This window comes from Trichechus manatus, unplaced genomic scaffold (assembly GCF_000243295.1).
Source record: "Trichechus manatus latirostris isolate Lorelei unplaced genomic scaffold, TriManLat1.0 scaffold00065, whole genome shotgun sequence".
Classification (NCBI taxonomy): Eukaryota; Metazoa; Chordata; class Mammalia; order Sirenia; family Trichechidae; genus Trichechus; species Trichechus manatus.
The window spans coordinates 4,649,343-4,669,245 of NW_004444001.1; the positions used below are offsets into that span (position 1 = coordinate 4,649,343).

Here is a 19,903-nt window from a genome sequence, read left to right on the forward strand (position 1 = left end):
CACTGACCTGTGCATGTAGAAATTTTTGAAATGGTGTATCTTTGGCTATGTATATTTTCACTAAAAAATAATAATAATAATAAAAAAAGGTTGAGAAGGGAGAGGGTTGACATGTCGTGGGGTTGTTAACCAATGTCATAAAACAATATGTGTACTACTGTTTAATGAGAAACTATTTGTTCTGTAAACTACACCTGAAGTACAATAAAAAAAAAAAAAAAGATGATCAGATTTTTCTTTAGTCTGTTGATGTGATGAATGACACTGATTTACTTTTGAATGTTAAATTAATCTTGCATTCCCGGGATAATCTCCACTTGGTTGTGATGTGTTACCCACTTTACATTTTACTGGACTTGATTTGCTAATATTTTGTAACATATTTGTCTACTTTTGATATCAGGTAATGATGGCCTGGTAAAAGGAGTTGAAAATTATTCCTTCCTCACCTATTTCTAAAAAAGTATGGAAAGAATTAGTATTATTTCTTCCTTAAATGTTTCCTAGAGTTCATGGTGATACCATTTGGGCCTGGAGTGTTCTTTGTTGGAAGGTTTTTAACTACAAATTCGAGTTCTTATATAGATACAGGACTATTCAGGTGGTCTATCTCTCGAGTGACCTTTGGCATTTTGCATCTTTTAAAAACTTGTCAATTTTATGTATGTTAGCAATTTATTGTCATAAAGTTGTTCATCATATTCCGTTTTTATCCTTTTAATATCTCCTCTTTCTACATTATTATTAATGCTCTGAGTCACAAAGGAAAATTTTTCCCATTGGAAAATATTCAACGAATGGAACATTTAATTATATGAAAATAGACAAGGCGGGGGCAGGGAATGGGGTGATGTAGCCAAAAGATAAATTCAGCTGGCAACCTGTCTACAGTAGACTTGAATGTAGGAAGATAGAGTCCTGTGGATCCTGATTATTATCTACTTCAAATTAGATCAGAAAATTTCTAGCTGACCCTTTGTCTTGACCTCAATATTATATCAATACCAGTCACTCCAATATTCAAAATCTTCAGCTCCAGTTTCCTCTAAAATTTCAGAACTCAAGCTGAACATCATATGGTTTAACACTATATGTTAAAAATAGAATACTTCTTTTTCTTATCCTCAACTGACTTTCTTTCCAAAATTTTCCATCCCCTGGTAATCTGTTTTAAAGACTTGAGTTTTTGCTATCCCTCCCCCTCTTTATCTAATTAATAGCTGTAGCCATCAATGCTACTGATTCTTCCTTTACAAAATCCCTCAGGTTTGTTCCTTCCTTTCCATTCTCCCTGTCATCACTCAAGTCTCTTCCCTCATCATGTCTCCAAACCTGGTTATATCCTCCAGATTTCTCATTCCAGCTAATTCTGTCCATTAGTATCAGAAGTCCTGAGAAAAAGTATTTTATTACATAAGTCAAAGCAGTCATCATGTAAGCCCATCCATGATCACCCTATTAAAATTGAAACTCCTGTTTTATTTTTCCTTTTGCACTTCCTGCTATCTAAAATGCTCTGTATTTTAGTTATCTCGTATTTTGTCTCCCTTCCCACTAGAATGTATGTAAGCTCCATGAGGACAAGGACCCTGTTTTGTTCATTCCTGGATATTCAGCACCTAAAACAGTGCCTATCACATAGAAGAAGCACAGTAAACATTTATTGTGTGAATAAACAAATTAGAGTACTGTCAAATCACAAATGTGTCTGTCAGTTTGTTGTACTGTGGGAGCTTGCGTGTTGCTGTGATGCTGGAAGCTATGCCACCGGTGTTCAAATACCAGCAGGGTCACCCATGGTAGACAGGTTTCAGCTGAGCTTCCAGACTAAGACAGACTAGGAAGAAGGACCCAGTGGTCTACTTCTGAAAGGAATTAGCGAGTGAAAACCTTATGAATAGCAGTGGAACACTGTCTGATAGTGTTGAAAGATGAGCTCCCCAGGTTGGAAGGCACTCAAAATACAACTGAGGAAAAGTTGCCTTCTCAAAGTAGAGTCAACCTTAATGACGTGGATGGAGTCAAGCTTTCCAGACCTTCATTTACTGATATGGCATGACTCAAAATGAGAAGAAACAGCTGCAAACATACATTAATGATTGGAATGTAGAATGTATGAAGTATGAATCTAGAAAAACTGGAAATCACCAGAAATGAAATGGAATGCATAAACATCAATATTCTAGGCATTAGTGAGCTGAAATGGACTGGTATTAGCCATTGTGAATCGGACAATCATATGGTCTATTATGCTGGAAATGACAACTAGAAGAGGAATGACATCGCATTCATCATCAAAAAGAACATTTCAAGATCTATCCTGAAATGCTATGTTGTCAGTGATAGGATAATATCCATACACCTACAAGAAAGACCAGTTATTACAACTATTATTCAAATTTATGCACCAACCACTAAGGCCAAATATGAAGAAACTGAAGATTTTTACCAACTTCTGCAGTCTGAAATTGATCGAACATACAGTCAGGATGCATTGATAATTCCTGGTGATTGGAATGCAAAAGTTGGAAACAAAGAAGAAGGATTGGTAATTGGAAAATATGGCCTTGATGACAGAATGATGCTGGAGAGGGTGTAATAGAATTTTGCAAGCCAACAACTTCTTCATTGCAAATACTTTTTTCACCAACATAAATTGGCGATTACACACCTGGACCTCACCAGATGGAATACACAGGAATCAAAGTGATTACATCTGTGGAAAGAGACAATGGAAAAGCTCAATATCATCAGTCAGAACAAGACCAGGGGCCAACTGCAGAACAGACCATCAATTGCTCATATGCAAGTTCAAGGTGAAGCTGAAGAAAATTAGAACTAGTCCATGAAAGCCAAAGTACAACCTTGTGTGTATCCCACCTGAGTTTAGAGACCATATCAAGAATAGATATGTTGCATTGAACACTAACAATCGAAGACCAGATGAGTTGTGGAATGACATCAAGGACATCATACATGAAGAAAGCAAGAGGTCATTAGAAAGAGAGGAAAGAAAGAAAAGACCAAAATAGGTATCAGAAGAGACACTGAAACTTGCTCTTGAATGTTGAGTAGCTAAAGTGAAAGGATGAAATGATGAAGTAAAAGAACTGAACAGAAGATTTCAAAGGGTGGCTCGAGAAGACAAAGTAAAGTATTATAATGACATGTGCAAAGAGCTGGAGATAGAAAACCAAAAGGGAAGAACACACTTGGCATTTTTCAAGCTGAAAGAACTGAAGAAAAAATTCAAGACTTGAGTTGCAATATTGAAGGATTCTACGGGGAAAATAGTACACGCACAGGAAGCATCAAAAGATGGAAGGAATACACAGAGTAACTATACCAAAAAGAATCGCTCGACGTTCAACCATTTCAGGAGGTAGCATATGATCAGGAATTGATGGTACTGAAGGAAGAAGTCCAAGCTGCACTGAAGGCATTGGTGAAAAACAAGGCTTCAGGAATTGACAGAATCCCAACTGAGATGTTTCAACAAATGGATGCAGCACTGGAAGCGCTCAGTCATCTATGCCAAGAAATTTGGAAGAAGCTACCTGGCCAACCAACTGGAAAAGATCCATATTTATATCCATTCGAAGGAAAGAAGACCCAACCGAATGCGGAAATTATCGAACAATATCATTAATATCCCACACAAGTAAAATTTTGCTGAAGATCTTTCAAAAGCAGCTGCAGCAGTGTATCGACAGGGAACTGCCAGAAATTCAAAACAGATTCAGAAGAGGATGTGGAATCAGGGATATCATTGCTAATGTCAGATGGATACTGACTGAAAGCAGAGAATACCAGAAAGATGCTTACCTGTGTTTTATTGGCTATGCAAAGGCATTCGACTGTGTAAATCATAACAAATTATGGAAAACATTGTGAAGAGTGGGAATTCCAGAACACTTAATTGTGCTCATGAGGAACCTGTACATAGATCAACGGGCAGTCGTTCGAACAGAACAAGGGGATACTGCCTGGTTTAAAGTCAAGAAACGTGTGTGTCAGGATTGTATCTTTTCACTATACCTATTCAATCTGTATGCTGAGCAAATAATCTGAGAAGCTGGACTCTATGAAGAAGAATGGGGCATCAAGATTGGAGGAAGACTCATTAATAACTTGCATTATGCAGATGACACAACCTTGCTTGCTGAAAGTGAGGAGGATTTGAAGCACTTGCTGATAAAGATCAAAGACCACAGTCTTCAGCATGGATTACAACTCAACCTAAAGAAGACAAAAATCCTCACAACTGGACCAATAAGCAACATCATGATAAATGGAGAAAAGATTGAAGTTGTCAAGGATTTCATTTTACTTGGATCCACAATCAACACCCATGGAAGTAGCAGTCAAGAAATCAAAAGACGCATTGCATTTGGCAAATCTGCTGCAAAAGACTTCTTTCAAGTGTTGAAGAGCAAAGATATCACCTTGAAGACTAAAGTGTGCCTGACCCAAGCCATGGTGTTTTCAATAGCCTCATATGCATTCAAAAGCTGCACGATGAATAAGGAAGACCTAAGAATTATTGATGCCTTTGAATTGTGGTGCTGGCGAAGAATATTGACTATACCACGGACTGCCAAAAGAACGAACAAATCTGTTTTGGAAGAAGGAAGACCAGAATGCTTCTTAGAAACAAGGATGGCGAGACTGTGTCTCACATGATTTGGACATGTTATCAGGAGGGATCAGCCCCTGGAGAAGGACATCATGCTAAGTAGAGGGTCAGCAAAAAAGAGGAAGACCCTTAAGGAGATGGGTTGACACAGTGGCTGCAACAACGGGCTCAAACATAACAAGATTGTGAAGATGGTGCAGGATCAGACAGTTTCATTCTGTTGTACATGGGGTTACTATGAGTTGGAACGGACTCGATGCCACCTAACAACACAACAACAAACTACAATCAGTCTCCTGTGACCATTAAATGAAATATTAACTGTCATACATACAGAATTCATAACTTATCATGATATCACCATTTATCTAATTCTTTTCCTTAATTCCGATGTGAATCCCAAGCTTCTGCCAGGCCAGTCTCAATAAGATCCTCATTAGTCAGTGCTTGTTTATATGCAAGCCCCGTGCTGGTCTCCTGCTATTTTCTTCCTCCCTCCTCCTCACACTTCTCATTTCCTCTCTATACCTTTGTTTATGTGATCTCCTTCATTTTAGAATGATACCTTCTCCCTCTTGACATCCTTCAAGGCTTATTCAGCTTACTCTGTGGGTAAAATCTGCAGGAACTTACCCCATTTCTGAATTCTTACAGAATGATTTAGCTTTTTATAATCATACATATTGAGTAAATAATGTATTAAACCACATATAATAAACTGAAATTTAAAAGCTTGAAGCTGAAAAGAGCACATATAGATCATTGAGTGCAACTCTCTCAATTTACACATAGGAAACGTAACTCTAGAGAGACATTAGAAAATTAATATGGGCAGAATTGTAACTGGAATTAAGGTTTTAAAATTCTCTGTGTCCATTTATTCTTTCTACTATCTTGATCTCTGTTTATATACATATGTGTGTATATTTATTTATGTGTGTGTATGTTTGGTTTCCCACAATAAAATTGTAATTCTTTGGATATTGGTTTCCCACAATAAAATTGTAATACTTTGGATATTTTCTGTATCCTATACTTGAAAAACCCATTGTGTTGAGTCTATTCCAGCTCATAGTGGAACTACCCCATAGAGTTTCCAAGGAGCACCTCGTGGATTACGAACTGCTGACCTTTTGGTTAGCAGCTGTAGCACTTAACCACTATGTCACCAAGGTTGCCACATGAGTCGGAATCAACTTGACGGCAACAGGTTTGTGTGTGCGTGTGTGTGTGTGTTTAATACTCCTGAACCCCCAAAAGCATCTATTAAAATAATTATCATTGAGTGAGTGCTCAATAAATTCAGGTTGAAAAATTAACTGACTTGCATAAGAATTTTTTTTCCTGTTAAAAAAGATCCAGATGTTTGACAGTATTCAGACACCTTGGGCAAACTTTGAGCCCATGAAATCTAGTTCAGTTCCATCTCAGGAGTAAAATGCTGCTATACAAAAAATATCCCACTCACTTAGATTTGGGTCAGGATGTAATGCTTCCATCCTAGCCAAAGACCTAGGGGCTTACTGTTTTACCAGAGGAACAAAGGGGTATTTGTTTAGAGAATCAATCAGAATCAAATCTTCACCCAAGAAGTTCTGCATAAACATTAACTTGGCTATACAGCCTTCATCCAGCTGTGTCCTTTCAAATTTATCCAGGCAAAAAAAAGATGTAAACTTAAAAAAAAAATCACAATAACTGGAGGCTGACATCTGAAATCCTCTTCAATTAAAGCATCTAAGTTAATGGTGGTGTAGTGGTTAAGTGTTACGGCTGCTAACCAAGTGCTCCTTGGAAACTCTATGGGGTGGTTCTACTCTGTCCTGTAGGGTTTCTGTGAGTTGGAATTGACTTGACAGCAATGGGTTTGGTTTTTTTGGTAAGTCAATGCAACAAATATTTACATTAGAAACTGAAATTTTGGAAAATGGTTCAAAAAATGTGATAGGGCTGGATATTAACCAACATCTCCAAATTGCCCAATGCACCCTACATAGAATACCACATCTATTAAATATCTGCCTTCTGACATCCTTCAGAGAATCCCTGTCATGGATTGTATTATGTCCCCCCAAAAATATGTGTATCAATTTGGCTGGGTCATGATTCCCAGTATTGTGTGGCTTTCCTCCATTTTGTGATTATAATTTTATGTTAAAGAGGATTAGGGTGGGATTGTTACACCTTTACTAAGTGTGATGGTTAAGAGTGTATGTCAACTTGGCTAAGCCATGATTCTCAGTGTTTTGGCAGTTGTATAATGTTGTGATCACTTCCCTGTTGAAATCTGATATGTGATCACCCCCATGATGGAATCTGTTGAGTGGTACCAGCGGGGGTGGGGCCTGTGGCAGCTCACCACACCCTCAGCCTTCATCTCTCCACCCTCTGCTGGCTACTTCCTTCCTGCTTGCCTTGCCAAGGTTTTTGGCTTGTTCTGGACCCAGCTGTTGCGTCTTGTTGTCTCACCTCCAGTTCTTGGGACTTGAGCTAGCAGCTTACCTGTTGATTTTGGGATTTGTCGATCTTCACAGCCTGCGAGCAAGAGTCCTGCTCCCCTACCTGATGATCTTGGGTTCTCCAAGCCCTGCAGCTATGTGAATCAGGAGAAACTGTGTGGTCTTGCCTGCTGATCTTGGAATTCGTCAACCTTCACAGCCTGTGAGTGGGAGCCCTGCTCTCCGACATGCCGACCTTGGGTTCACCAGCTTCTGCAGTTGCATGAATTGGGAGAGGCCTCTACCCTGATCCACAGACTTGGGACATTCTAGCCTGTACAATCACGTGACTGATTCCTTGATATAATCTCTCTCTATATATACTTATATGCTTTACTGGTTTTGCTTCTCTAGAGAACCCAGCCTAAGACACTAAGGTCACAACCCTGATCCAATGTAAAGGGAGTTTCCCGGGGGTGTGGCTGGCACCACCTTTTATCTTAAAAGAAATAAAAGGAAAGGGAAGCAAGCAGAGAACTGGGGACTTCATACCACCAAGAAAGCAGTGCTGGGAGCAGAGCGTGTCCTTTGGACCTGAGGTTCCTGTGCTGAGATGCTCCCAGACCAAGGGAAGACTGATGCATCACAAGGACATTCCTCCAGAGCCGACAGAGAGAGAAAGCCTTCCCCTGGAGCTGATGCCCTGAGTTTGGGCTTATAGCCTACTAGACTGTGAGAGAATAAATTTCTCTTTGTTAAAAGCCATCCATTCATGGTATATCTGTTATAGCAGCACTAGATAACCAAGACAATTCCCAACAGGAATGTGCTTTTACCATGCCAGTCAGCATAAGCGGGAATCAGGACAGAGAAGTGGAAAATACCTAGAACATTCTGCCACTCAGTTCTGTCAAGCTATGAGGCCCTTGCTTTCTTCAACATCATTACGACTCTCCTGCCCCACTACCTGGGGAGTTTGGGTGCAATGAGAGGACTAAAGCTGATTCACATTCCTTGATAAAAGTCCAGGGGCCCTAGAAGACGAAGAAGTTCAGACTAATAGTGATAAATAGCAGTGACACATTAGGGAGAAATTCTAACTCATCCCTTTCACTTTAAAATTTAAAAGGACTCATTTAAATTACCGAATTTTAGATTGCACTAATATTGAACTAGCTAATTACGGCAAAAAATAACTGCAACAACAATATAACAAAAACAATAACAACAAAACACATTACCTGGACAAGCACTAAACTTACTGGATTACTGTGAAACCGTATGCTTTGCTTTGGCAAGGTGGATGTGGTTTGCAACATTTACTCTCCCTATCTTCTGATCAGAAATCACTAATAAGATCTGATGCTATATAAAGCAATTATCTTGACAGCAGAGAAGTCATTACACTGAGAATTGCTGATGTTTATTTAGTAGCACATAAACTAGTTTGGCATGATTCCTGAGCTCAAAATTAATCATTACTATCTCCGCAATCTCAGTGTGTTTTGTTTGTAGCTTTTCATAATACTTACGTGTTGTATCATCATCATTTGGGCTTGTGTGTGTCACCACCACTAAATTGTGAGTCTATGGAGAATGTATCTAGGTCTTATTCATCTTTGTATTCCTCTTGGGGATTAGGGTAGCGTTTTGTGAGTATTAAATAAATAATAAATGTGAAATGAATGAATGAAAAGTGAATTAACTAATTGCACACCCCCCCCGCCCCCCCCAACACGGCAACCCTACATATATACTGTCTATGTAGAATCTCTGCAGATTGACAATTGTATGTTTTCTCTCTGGATCAACAGAGACCAATCCAAGGTCTGAGAATCCTTCAGTATTTTAAATCTGTTATCCCAATTTTATTTCTCTCCATTCTACCCGCTTCAAACTCATGTAGATGGCAAATTCTACTATTATTTTAAAAACTTTTAAATCGAAAAAAATCATTTATTTAATAAATGGCAAGTAATTTTAGCAAAAGACGAGGTAAATATTACACAATGCTAAGTATCATAAAGAAGATATACCCAAATTTTCTCATTATTTCTTCTTTATTGCATTTTTCTTTTTGCTGGAGTATAGTCTGTAGTAGTTCTTTCAGCGGTCCCTGGGTGGCGCAAACGTTTAAGTGCTCAACTACTAGCCAGAAGGTTGGCAGTTTGAACACACCCAGAGGCACCTTGGACGATAGGCCTGGTGGTGTCTTAGTTTTCTAGGGCTGCCATAACAAAATACCACCAAATGGGTGGTTTTAAAGGACAAAAATTTATTTTCTCACAGCTAGAAGGCTAGAAGTCTTCTTTCTGTGAGGCTAAAAGTCAGAATTTAGGGTGTCAGCAGGTCCAAAAGGTCACAGCCTTGAAAACCCTATGAAGCAGATCTACTTTGACACACATGGGATAGCCATGAGTTGGAATCGACTCGATGGTAACTAATGACAACTTCTTTCAGAGAGGATCTAGAGCTGTAAACTTTCTCTGCTCTTGTATATCTGAAAAATGCCTTTATATCACCTTTACATTTGAATACTAATTTGGCTAGATACAGAAATCTACATTCAAAGTCCTTTTTTATTTTGTTTTTCGGTCCTAGAAGTTCTTTTTTCAGATTTGTTCATGAAAAGTCTGCTCTAAATCATATTCTTGATTTTTAGTAATTTTTTCCCACTCTGACAACTCTCAGGGTTTTCTCCCCCATATTTTCAGTTCTACACATTTTATGCAATATGACTATAATGCTTGGCACATGGTAATCTTTTCATTCTGAAGTTTTTTTTGTTTTTTTTTTTTAATTCTAGGCAATTATTAGATATTATTTTTTCAACAACTGGCTCCCCTGCATTATCTCTATTTTCCTCCACAAGCTCATATTAGGTATTTATTCCCAGTTGTCCTCAAGCCAACTCTGACTCACAGCGACCCTACAGGACAGAGCAGAACTCTTACAGGGTTTCCAAGGCTGTAATCTTTACGGAAGCCAAATGCTGCATCTTTCTCCTGTGTAGCATCTGGTGGGTTCGAACCACCAACCTTTTGGTGAGCAGTGAGTGCTTAACCACTGCATCACCAGGGCTCCTCTCCTATTAGGTGGTGTCTTAGTTTTATAGGGCTGCCATAACAAAATATCACAAAGTAGATTGTTTTAAAGAACAGAAATGTATTTTCTAACAGGTGCTGTGAGGTTAGAAGTCTGAATTCAGGGTGTCGGTCGGGCTATACTCTCTTTCTCTCTGTTGGCTCCAGAGGAAGATCTTTTCTTGTCTCTTTTACTTTCCAGTAGCCCTGAGAGTTTCCTGGCATTCCTTGGTTTGTAGATGGATCATCACATGGTGTCTTCCCCCTATGTGTGACTCTGTTTCCATGTTTTTTCTCTCCTTTTATATGACACCAGTCATACAGGATTAGGGCCCACCCTACTCCAGTATGACCTTGTTAACGTGACTGAAAACATCTGAAAAGAAAAATCCTATTTCTTCAAACAAGGTCACATTCACAGGTACAATGGTTAGGTCTTCAACCTATCTTTTTTGGAGATACAATTCCATCCATAACAGGTAGATATTGGTAAATCTAGTTATTCTTCATGACTCTTTGCTTTCTTTTTAAACAATATTTTATTGCGTTTTTGGTGAAAGTTTACAGTGTAGGTTAGGTTCTCATTTGACAATTTACACACAAATTGTTCAGTGACATTAGTTACATTTATCACAATGTATCAACCTTTAATTTTGTTCTGTTTGTTCCCTTTCTAGTACTCTAGTTTCCCTGCCCCGTTATATTCTCATCTTTCCTTTTGAGAAACTGTTGACGTTTTGGTCTCATCCTGATGGCTTTTAAGTAGGGAACCAATCTTATGGGTAATATCCTTTATTTTGTGTGCTACTCTGCTATGTCACTAAAAGGTCATCTCGGGATAGGCTCAGTTCTAGGTTTAAAGAGAGCCTCAAGGCAACAGTCTCAGGGGGTCTTCTGTTCTCTACTGCTCCAGTTTGTCTGGCTTTTTTTTTTTTTTTTAAATAAGAATTTGAGTTCTGCTCCATATTTTTCTCCCATTATACCCAGGACCAACTATTGTGGCCCCAGTCAGAATGGTCAGTGGTAGTAGCTAGGTAACATCTAGTTTTTCTGTTCTCAGGATAGATGAGATTGTGGCTCTTGTAGACCTGTTTCTTCTCTGTGCTTCTGGTTACCTTCTTACTGTTTTGCTCCTGGTGAGTAGAGACCCGTAGTTTTGTCTCAGATAGCCGCTTGCAAGCTTTTAAGATCCCAGACACTACTCACTTCACTAGGATGCAGATCATGATATTTGTGACCTATGTTATGCCAGTTGATAAGCTGTCCCATGAGACAATGGTCCTAAGTTTTCAAACTCAGAAAACCAATGTTGGAAACTGTTTGGTTATGTCTGAGGAGTATCTGTATTTGTGTCTTCAATGAGTATATGTGCCTGCACACGCATATTTGTACTTACATATACCTATAGATACTTTTAGGAACCTTGGTGGTGCAGTGGTTAAGAGCTATGGCTGCTAACCAAAAGATCAGCAGTTTGAATCCACCAGCTGCTCCTTGGAAACCCTATGGGGCAGTTCTACTCTGTCCTATAAGGTGGCTATGAGTTAGAATCGACTCGACGGAAACCGGTTTTGTTTTGTTTTTATAGATATTCCTATCTGTTCTCACCTATGTGCACATCTGTACATGCCTGTATTGCAATTTGCTTATACCCATCCATATGTGCTAAAATGCTTGTTATTACTTTGGTTGTGCTGTATGACTGTTTTCTTTTAAACTTTCTATTTCTTAATCCTTTTCTTCCTGATTGTTTGGAAGAATTCTTTAGCCCTTATCTTCCTGGCTCACTAATTTGCCTCTCAGTTTTTTCATCCTGCTATTGAGCAATCTCATTAAGTTCTTAATGACAGAAATTGTATTTTTTTCATTTCCAAGATCTCCTTTTGATTGTGTTTTATAAGAATCAAGATTCTGTTCTAGTTTCATGAATGCAATACCACTCTTTATTTCTCTAAGGACATACACCAGTTGTCTTAGTCATCTAGTGCTGCTATAACAGAAATACCACAAGTGGATGGCTTTAACAAAGAGAAATTTATTTTCTCACAGTCCCAAATTCAGGGCATCAGCTCCAGGGGAAGGCTTTCTCTCTCTGTCAGTGCTAGAGGAAGGTCCTTCTCGTCAATCTTCCCCTGGACTAGGAGCTTCTCCACGCAGGAATCCCGGGTCCAAAGGATGCGCTCTGCTCCCAGTGCTGCTCTCTTGGTGGTATGAGGTTCCCCCCTCTCTGCTTGCTTCCCTCCCTTTTATCTCTTGTAAGGAAACTGAGCCTCCTAAGTAACATAATATATACAGTACATACAGAAATTAGTGAAAACACTTAAGATTTTATGGCCTTATTTGATATGCTGGTCATTTCCCCGTTCGCTCTTAGATCCAATTTCCATTCTTCCCTTCTGTGACTCTACATCACAGGAAACTACACTCCCTGACTCCTTTAACTACTGGGTTCTGGGTAAGTTCAGTCAGTGTGAGTCAATGGTGGAAGACTACACGGTGAGATGAGGGGAGAAACCAGGGCTCCGTCACCCCTTGGATGAGGTCATAGACAGCACCTGTGGTCTACAGTGGCCCCCGCTCCTATCAGAGAACACTCATTATGGTCTAGCTTCTCCTGGTCAGCTCTGCCTCTGAGGCTTTGGTAACACCATCTTCTCCCATTGTCCCTCTAGCTCTAGGAGTATAGGAGATTCCTGCTGTTATTGACCTCTGGGGTCTTGCATCATTCCCTGTTTAGCTTCTCAGCAATACCATCTCCTGTGTAATCAATTCCCATTTATTGAAAGGTCTAGAGTGGTTTTGTTTTTCTGGCTGGACTCTAACTTGGAGATCAAAATTCTAAAGTGAGATCTTAAAGATAATAATCCGTACGTTACTTTTTGTGGGGGAGGGCAGCACCATAGTGAAAGAATTCTCATTTTGAATTTCTCAGTATCTAAAGTATCCCAAGTTTTCTCAAGGAATAACATGAAATTCTCAAAAATGGAATTTTGGGAATATATTTCACATTAATTGCAAGTATGCCACAAAGCAGTCTTTTTGAGGAAACCCTTAGGGGACGGTCAAAGTATTAAGTACAGTGTCCTAGAATTAAAGGAGCCCTGGTGGTGCAGTGGTTAAGTGCTTGGTTGCTAACCAAAAGGTTGGAGGTTGAACCCACCAGCCACTCTGCGGCAGAAAGATGTGGCAGTCTGCTTCCGTAAAGATTACAGCCTTGGAAACTCCATGGGGCAGTTCTACTCTGTCCTATAGGGTCGTTATGATTTGGAATCGATTTGACAGCAGTGGGTTTTTTGGGTATCCTAGAAGAATGAAAGCTTCAAATATAACACAAGCTTTGCTTAAGACTTCTCATGCTCTAGACATACCTCTGGGGGAAGCCATGAAATAGTTTAAAGAAAACTAATTTTATTGTTTCTATTATTTACCATTTCCTCTGCTGAGGGAGGGCAAGGTAAAATGGCAGTATACCTTTAGAAAAATCTTGCATAGCTCAATTTCTTATTTGAAAACAGAAAATATTACTGCTTTTTAAGCCTAGTCCATTATTACCCTCCACAAATGCTTAATATGCAGCACAGAAACAAGAAAGCCCACCACTGTGGCTCATGATCAGAGAGAGAATGGAAAGCTACACTGTGCCACTGATACGCCATATGGCCGCAAATCTAAAGGCTCTGAAAGATGCCGCATTTGTACAAATCCCTGAATACCTGCTTTCATTCCCATTTCAAGTGTTTGAACTATAATATATGGGCCACGTATTTATTAAAGGAGAGAGCTTACTTTGGCACGGGATAAATTGGTGCTTGCAGCAAGATGCTGTTTAATACAAAGGATGTTTCTTGAATTCCTTTCAGATCTGAGATCCACAGCTTAAGAGTATTTAGGGTATGTGTTTTAAAATTGCCTGACTATTATACAATCTCTTTTCTCAGCTGGCACGAGAAGGATATTCCCATCCTCTCTATGCTCTGTTCTTTACTTCCTCAAAGCTGAGGCGGCAAAAACACTGCCAGCCTTATCCAGTTTTTCATGGAAAGCCGCCACTCTTAACTGGCGCCTAAACGCAATTTCAGACTGTCCCAGGAGACCTTCATGCTTTGAGGTAAATTTATAACATTAGAGCCAACAAAGAAGTTAACACAAACTTTCACTGTTAAGAGGAAAAAAAAAAAAAGTCTGCAGGCTTACTGAAGGAGCTCTGCTTCTGTGAGTGCCTCTGTCCTCTGCTCCCCTGTGACAATGGCTAGTTCATCCTTCAGTTCCTGTATTTCCTTCTGTAGGCGTATAATCATCTACAAATGGCAAGGTGGAAGAGTAAACATCAACTTCTCATTAAGGTAAACTTGGTGGCAGAGAACATATATCTTTAAAATTATGAAATATTTTAAGGATATGAAAATGTATACAGAATGATATGAAAAGCACTCCCACACCTACCAACTCAAAAAAAAAAAAAAATCCAAAAAGTTCCGACTCATAGCAATGCTATAGTCGCAATAGACCCATACCTACCAGCTTTGTTAAATCTTAACATTTTGCCAAAATAATTTTAGAATCTTTTCTTTTTTTTAACAAATACAACATCACTGATGTAACTGGAACCCTCTTGTGTAATTCCCCAGTCCCATTACCCTTCCGTCCTTCCTGGGGTGATCACTGTACTGCATTTAGTGGGTATCATTTCCCTACATGTTTTCATATGTTTACTCCATACGTATGTATGGATCCATAAATAATGTATGATATCATTTTGCATGCCTTAAATTTTATGTAAATGTTATCATAACGTATGAAACTGTAACTATCTTCCCCCCTTCTTAATGTTTTTGAAATTATTCATATTGCTTCATGTGGCTTTAGTTCATTAATTTTCATGGATATATAATATTTCAGTAAAGGAATATATCACAATTTATTTATCTATGTCTCTTGTTGATGGGCATTTAGGTTTCTACTTTTGCTATTATAAATAATGTTGCTGTGAACATTATTATAAATCTCTGCGGACACATGCAAGGGTGTTTCTAGTGTATACCTAGAACTAGAATTGCTTTGTTGTAAAGTATGTGCATCTTCCCCTTACGGTGTATTGTTAAATTGCTCTTCAAAGTAGTAGTAAAAATTTACATTCCCACCAGCTACATTTGCAAGTTTCTGTTTCCTCCACATCCTTGCCACTGTGTGGTATTGATAAGCATTTTAAGTTTGCCAATCTGGTATGTGTAAAACAGTATCTCATTTTAGTTTTAATTTGCATTTTCCGGATTATTAGTGAGGTTGATCATCTTTGCATATGTATATTGGCTGTTTGGGTTTCCTCTTTTATGAATTATTTATTCGTATTTGTGTCTATGTTTCAATTAAACTGCTTGATTTTCTTTTCCTTATTGGTTTTCAGGCCTCTTTATATATTCTGAATGTGAATCTTGTGTTAGTTTTATGCAACGCACATGCTGTCACCCAGTCTATGGCATGTTTTTCACTCTGTAGTGTTCTTTTTGTTAAATGAAAGCTTTAAATTTCAGTGTAATCTAATTTATCAACTTCTTGTTTTATGAGCTGTACTTACGTGTCTTCTTAAGGAAAATCTGTCTTAAGGATACAAAACCATAGAAATGTTTTCCTATATATGGTTTTCTAAAGGTTTTAAAGCTTTGCTTTTTCAATTTAGGTGGATTTTATTTTGTATAAGGCATGAGATAGTGATCTACTTTTATTTTTCTTATATGGCTAACCCTATGAGATTTACAATTATAATTATGTTTTATAACATGTTTCCACATATGAATGTGTCTGTTTCTGGGCTATTTGTTGAAAATATTTCTAATTTAACTATATGGATGCCAATACCACACTTTTATTTACTATATCATAAGAAATTTTGGCATCTAGATGGGACAAGTTTCTTCTATCTTATTCTTTCTCAAAACAGACTTGGCTATTCTTGGCCACTTGCTCTTCCATATAAATTTTAGACCCAGCTTGTTAATACCAAAGCCCTACTCAAATCTTAACTGGAATTCCACCGAACTAAAAGATTAATTTGGTTAGACTTAGTAAGTTAATGATACTGAATCATTCCATCCATGAACATGGTATAGCCATCCTCTGATTCCATTCAATACAGATTTATAATTTTCTGTAAATATCTTATATATCTTTAATTAGATTTTATACCAGGCATTTTAAAGTTTTTTTGCTATTGTAAATGGAATATTTGTAAAATTGCATTTTCTCATTGTTAGCTTATGTTGTATAGGAAGATAATTAATTTTTAAGCATGGGTGATGTATCCAATAAGGAGCCCTGGTGGTGCAGTGGTTAAGTACTTGGCTGCTAACTGAAAATACAGTGTTCAAATCTACCAGCTGCTCCTCAGGAGAAAGATGTGGCAGGCTGCTTCTGTAAAGATTAACAGCCTTGGAAACCCTTTGGGGCACTTCCACTCTGCCTTACAGGGTTGCTATGAGTCATAATCAACTCAACAGCAGTGGGTTTGGTATGTGTCCAATAAGTTTCTGAACTTTTTGTTGGTTCTGTTTATCATTAAATATTCTTAGATGTTCTATATAAACAATCAAATGGAATGCAAGTAACGGCAGGTTTTTTTCCCCTTATTTTCTAATCTTCATGCGTGGTATTTGTTTTTATTGTCTCATTGTCCTAGGTAGGACTTCCGATGCTTAAGACAGTCTTGTCTTATTCCTTCTAACAGCTCACATTTAAACATGATGTTTGCTGTAGGCTTTTGGTTATACTCTTAATCGATTTAAGGATGTTCACTAATACTCAGTTTGACAAGTCTTTTAAAAGTATGGATGGATGTTAAACATTATTAAATGCTTTTTCTGCATCTAGTGAGATGATCCTATAACTTTTCTCTTGTAATCTTTGAACGTGGTGAATTACCTTAACTCATGAAATCATTTTCCTAGTGTGATCTATTTCATGTATACAAAAGGATGTAAAGAATAATACAATGAACTCTCATGTACCTGCTACTTAGTTTAAGAAATAAGACCTTCCAAACCTTTTTGAAGCCCTTACCCTTGTATAAAAAAAACAAACCTGTTGCTGTTGAGTCAATTCTGACTCATGGCGACCCTATATAACAGAGGAGAACTGCACCATAGGGTTTCCAAGAAGCGGCTGGTGGATTTGAACTGTTGACCTTTAGGTCAGCAGCTGAGCTCTTAACCACTGTGCCACCAGAGCTCCCACCCTTGTATAACAAAACCAACCCCATTGTCATTAAGTTGATTCTGACTCAGAGAGACCCTATAGGACAGAGTAGAACTGCCCCATGGGGTTTCCAAGGAGCAGCTGGTGAAGTCAAACTGCTGACCTTTTGGTTAGCAGCCTGAGCTCTTAGCCACTTCACATAGCCTTCCCTAATTCCCCATCACTATTATCCTGAATTTGGTGCTTATTTTTTCCATGGCTTCCTTCTTGGTTTATGCCATGATACACATATCATTTTAATGATCCTATGATCATAATGAAAAATTCCTAAAACAAAAATTAGCAGGATGAATCATTTTTATTCTTCCCTGAATTTTGGTACTACTCAAACCTTTAAAAAAAACTATTGGGCCTTGTGATGGTTAAGATTGTGTGTCAACTTGGCTGGGTCATGATTCTCAGTGTTTATATGTGATCACCCCATGATAGGATCTGCTGTGAGTAGGGTGTGTGGCCTGCATCTGAATATAAGTGGACATTCTGGCTTTTGCCTGCTCTGGATCCTGCAGTTGCCTCCTGTTTGTCTGACCTCTGGTTCTTGGGACTTGAGCTAGCAGCTTACCTGCTGATCTTGGGATTCATCAATCTTTTTGTTATAACCTCCTTCACCTTTCCACTCCAGAACAACTGTAGCCTCAGGTTTGTGTCTGGCCGTCGGAGAATATCCTTACTTCCATCAACTTCAGATTTGTATTTTAAAAGATGTATGTTAAATTTTATAAAGGTGGGCTTCAGGTTATCTGAACCACATCAACAGTGCCAAAAAGAACCAAAGAACATGATACTTAGTGTTCTAAACATGTCACCACTCCTAGAATTTTAATGCATGGGATTGAAAGGGTTTTGTTTGTTTGCTTCTTTTCAAAAACATTCTTGGAATCATTAAGTTATGCAGCATGAAAATTCTTAGACAAGAACTATGTGAGTCATTCATTTAAGCCCTCTCTCTACTAAACTAATAATAGTGCCATATTTTCTACTTTTAGTAAGGCTTTCATGGTCAAATCTAACAACTGAATTATTTTTCTGTCTTATCGAATTGAAATCTCAAAACTAAGCCAAATTTTCATGGTTTTGAGGTTATTACAACCACACCTCCCATCAAATTACTACAGGCACTTATTCAAGAATTGGAGTCATCCTTAGATGATTTGGGCCCATTCCCAGTCACCACAGACTCCGACCCTGCTCACAGTTCTTTTATTACCTCATTCCTTTTGAGGTACCAATACTTGTAAAGAGAGCAAGGCAAACCCTTGGTGATCCAGATCACAGGAACCTGGCTCCACATTTAACATTATGTTTTGGAAGTATGATATAGCAAATCACACCCAAGTTGTGTCTTATGTAATGGGTGATTTTGAGGATTAACTTCCATCTGTCACCTGTGCTTCACACAAGCTCCAGACATAAAATAATTAACAGTAATGTCAGTGTTTAGAAGCAATTATAAAAGAGACCAGAAAACAACACTTGACAATTACCAGATTATTTTGCACCAGGAAGACCTCAACATTTGTTCAATTATCAGCTATTAGCTTTTGACTCTTCATTTCTCTTTTCTATTAAATCGCTCACAGACGTACATCAAACACATGATAATGTTTACCTTTCTTCAAATTCCTCAAGTTCCTTCAGAGAAAAGTCTCCCTAACCAAATTTAAAGAAAACAAACAAACAAACAAACAAAAAACCCTCCAAATGTGTAATATGTTTGTTTTCTTCGAATTATGAACTAATTTTTGTCTTCAGGCTAATGACTCTGTGATTATCTTTATCACTCTGTACAGTTATGCTATAAGGCTACTGGCAGGGTAGGGACAGCAGAAGAATTTATCCAAAGAGTTCAGTTCCACTTGACTCATGCCTTTGAATTCTGCTCCTTTTTTTCCATCTGGGGCACTATATGATGCTGGTATCTGACCAAGGCCTGTTCTGCAAATAGACCCTGCATCATCTATTGGTTTCTCCAGAAAAGAATTCCATCAGGGAAGCTTGATGTTCCCTGTGGTGATCAAGAGAAAACAGAAAGCCCCATTATTCTTTTTTTCCTCATTTTCCTCTACCCTTCAGTGGAATGATTTCAGGGAAAGAAGGGCAAACAATTAGGAGGAAGTAATTAACATGGATAACAATGAACTTGAAAAATTTGTAAACGAAGGACTATTGGTAAGATTTCACATTTTTTTTTTTTTTTATTGTACTTCACGTGAAAGCTTACAAAACAAATAGTTTCTCATGAAACAGTAGTACACATATTGTTTTATGACATTGGTTAACAACCCCACAACATGTCAACCCTCTAACTTCTCAACATTTTTTTTGGTGAAAATACACATAGCCAAAGACATACCATTTCAAAAATTTCCACATGCACAGTTCAGTGACATTGACTTCCAATTGTGCTGCTGTTCTCACTTAAGATGAAGGCTTACAGAACAAATTAGTTTCTCATTTAACAGTTACTACACATGTTGCCCTATGACAATGGTTAACAA

The 19,903-nt window shown here is 38.2% G+C and overlaps 1 protein-coding gene across 1 annotated transcript in view; it reads right to left on the reverse strand.

Moving 5' to 3' along the window:
* Positions 1-19,903, reverse strand: part of KIF6 (kinesin family member 6) — a 499,202-nt gene that overhangs the window by 266,343 nt on the left and 212,956 nt on the right. Inside the window, exon 10 of the mRNA XM_012556417.1 lies at positions 14,352-14,455. Within this exon, the coding sequence (XP_012411871.1) occupies positions 14,352-14,455 (104 nt within the window). The remainder of the gene's footprint in view (positions 1-14,351; positions 14,456-19,903) is intronic.